The sequence below is a fragment of the Sinocyclocheilus anshuiensis genome, unplaced genomic scaffold, assembly GCF_001515605.1.
Source record: "Sinocyclocheilus anshuiensis isolate Anshui unplaced genomic scaffold, SAMN03320099.WGS_v1.1 scaffold1227, whole genome shotgun sequence".
NCBI classification, from domain to species: Eukaryota; Metazoa; Chordata; class Actinopteri; order Cypriniformes; family Cyprinidae; genus Sinocyclocheilus; species Sinocyclocheilus anshuiensis.
In genome coordinates this window covers 28,949-31,706 of record NW_015536524.1, presented here as the reverse complement: position 1 = coordinate 31,706, position 2,758 = coordinate 28,949, and the positions used below count along the sequence as shown (strand labels likewise).

General features: G+C 37.9%; 1 protein-coding gene across 1 annotated transcript in view; it reads left to right on the top strand.

Moving 5' to 3' along the window:
- Positions 1-659: 659 nt before the first annotated feature.
- Positions 660-2,758, top strand: part of LOC107693967 (tripartite motif-containing protein 35-like) — a gene marked incomplete at its 3' end in the record, with an annotated part of 11,900 nt that continues 9,801 nt past the window's right edge. The window contains exon 1 of the mRNA XM_016493561.1: positions 660-1,055. Within this exon, the coding sequence (XP_016349047.1) occupies positions 660-1,055 (396 nt within the window). The remainder of the gene's footprint in view (positions 1,056-2,758) is intronic.

Here is a 2,758-nt window from a genome sequence, read left to right as displayed (position 1 = left end):
TAAAGGTGCTGACAATGCCTGAGAGAACACAGACCTTTGTCACATCTCCATTTCTCTTGTTTATTCTTTTACTCTGATCTGTTTCATACCTCTTCGCGTCTCCAAACACTGACAATCAGCATGATAAACATACGAACAAAGAAGATTTGATAATGACAGACACTGAAGAAATTATGTGAGCTTCAAACACTCACCAACAATAAAGAGCAATAAATATAACACATTTAAGTTTTTGTTTATTATTAATATTTGTTTATTATGATTGTTCTTTTGTATTTTATCCAAGGTTTTATATCATTATATTTTAACATTTCAATGCAAGTTCATTTTGAATACAATTAGTTAAAAAATGTACCTGAACAAATCCTGACGTTCTTGTCTGACCTGTTTAAACACACCCAAAGGTGACCAGAAACACCTCTCACAACACTTACCAGAAAGAGACTGACGTCTTATTTTTCCTTTCTGTTGTACTGATTTCTCTACTGACAAAAGCAAAAAAGAATCAGCGATCAATGAAGAACGAAGAAAAATGCTTTAAATAAGAATTTTGGAGAAGTTTGTTGGTGACGACAGATCTTTGTGATTTTTGTTATTATTCATTTTTGAAACCATCGTTCAGAAAGTGAAAGTTCAGACTGTCAGAGCTTAGATAGAAAATGGCTTCACTATATGAAGATGATATTTCTTGTCCCGTGTGTCATGAAATCTTCAAGGCTCCTGTTCTTTTATCATGTAGTCACAGTTTCTGTAAAGAGTGTCTTCAACAGTTCTGGAGAATCAAGGAAACTCAGGAGTGTCCTGTCTGCAGAAGAATATCTTCTCATGCTGATCCTCCATGTAATCTTGTGTTAAAGAACTTGTGTGAGTCGTTCCGGAAGGAGAGAAATGAGAGGAGTTCATCAGGATCTGAGGAGATCTGCAGTTTACACAGTGAGAAACTCAAACTCTTCTGTCTGGAGGACAAACAGCCGGTGTGTGTAGAGTGCTTTATTTCACAGAAACACGTCAATCACACAGTCAGGCCCATCAGTGAAGTTGTTCCATCATATAAGGTAAGACAAATGACTTTTCAAGTTGGGAAACAAATTTCGAGTTGTCTGGAACGCAGCATTAGTAACTACAGGGGCAAATACATTTTCATGCAGGCCCAGTTGGTATTGGATAACTTGTTTGCTTTAATAAATAACATTGTCATTCACAAGCTGTGCTTTATCTTTGCTCAGGTTGCCTTTTGTTCCATGGCAGGTTTTAATTTCTGAATCAATTTAGCATGAGGTGTACACAAAAACAGAAGAAAATCAGGATGGGGCAAATACTTTTGCACTGCATTATATGATCTAGGGATGCACAATATATTGGCCACCAGATTGGTATCAGCCGATAAATGTTAATTTTTCTGTTATCATATCGAACCGATAAGAGAATTTGGCCGATATCTTAAAGCCGACTGTAACAAAGTTCGTAGATCGGGAAGAAGGAGGTGGGAACCGGTGAACATTTAAACGTAAAACTTTAATAAATAAATAAACACAAAACAAAAGTAAAAGCGGCAGCCCCTCACGGACGACTGCCACATAAAACAACAACATAAAATCCAGGCCTGGTCCTCTCTCGTCATTCACTGTCGACACGCCTCCTTTTATCCTTCTGGAGCTCCTCCGTGGGACTCGAGACCGGTGAGTGGCGCAGGTATCGCTCATTATCATTACTCCACTGGCCTCACTCCGCTCCCATGGCTCTCGGCCCAGCCCCACTCGTCACACCGATAAATAATGCATTATTTCCTGCAGAGACACTTCCGATGCGCACTGTTCACCATGATGGTTTTTAATTGCTTGAAATATTATTGGAATCACTTCGAAAAGGAAAATACAGTGAACTGCATCATGTGCAGGGCATGTCCGTCATATTATGAGATCATTAGCTACTGTAAAATAATGCTATGGAATCTATGTTCGCCCGTGTTTCAGCGCGTTCTTGCGTGAAGAGCGCATCCACAACGGAGCTACACCTTCATGACTAGCTTGTGCATTTACAGCCTTTTGTGCAATTGTACGTTGTAATATTGTGTTTATTTTATGCATATAAATCTGATTTATCTCATATAGAATGCGTTTGGTTAAGCTAATAGAGGGTTAACAGAGCGCTTCAGTTTGCCGGTGATCATCTTTAGCTCAGCGCACGCAGCTCAAACAGCAGCACACAACATTAATAACTATGATTAAGATTGTCATATATATAACATTATATTGAGAACACTATTATAATAAAATGTTATGAATTCTTTCGGTTTGATTTCCGTGTTTCAGCGCGTTGTTGTGGGAAGAGCCAAGAGCGCATCCACAACAGAAGTTACACATTCTGATTAGCACGTTTAACTTAGTTTGAGTTCCCTTGTGCATTAGCGTCTTTTTGTACATATAAGTAGTAATATTACATTTATGTTGTGTAAATATCAGATTATATCTGAATATGTGATGCGTTTCCTTGAGTTAAGCTGGCAGCACTTCAGTTTACCGGTGTTCATTCAGCTGTTCAGCTTCAGCACACCCAGCTTGAACAGCAATGCCCAACATTAATAACTATGATTGGGAATGTCATTTACATAACATTATAAAGAGAATATTACCGTAATAAAAAAGTTGTGAATTATTTGGGTTTATTTGCCATGTTTCAGCGTGTTATGGGAAGAGCCAAGAGCGCATCCATACAGTATATATATACAGTATATATATATACAGTATATATATATATA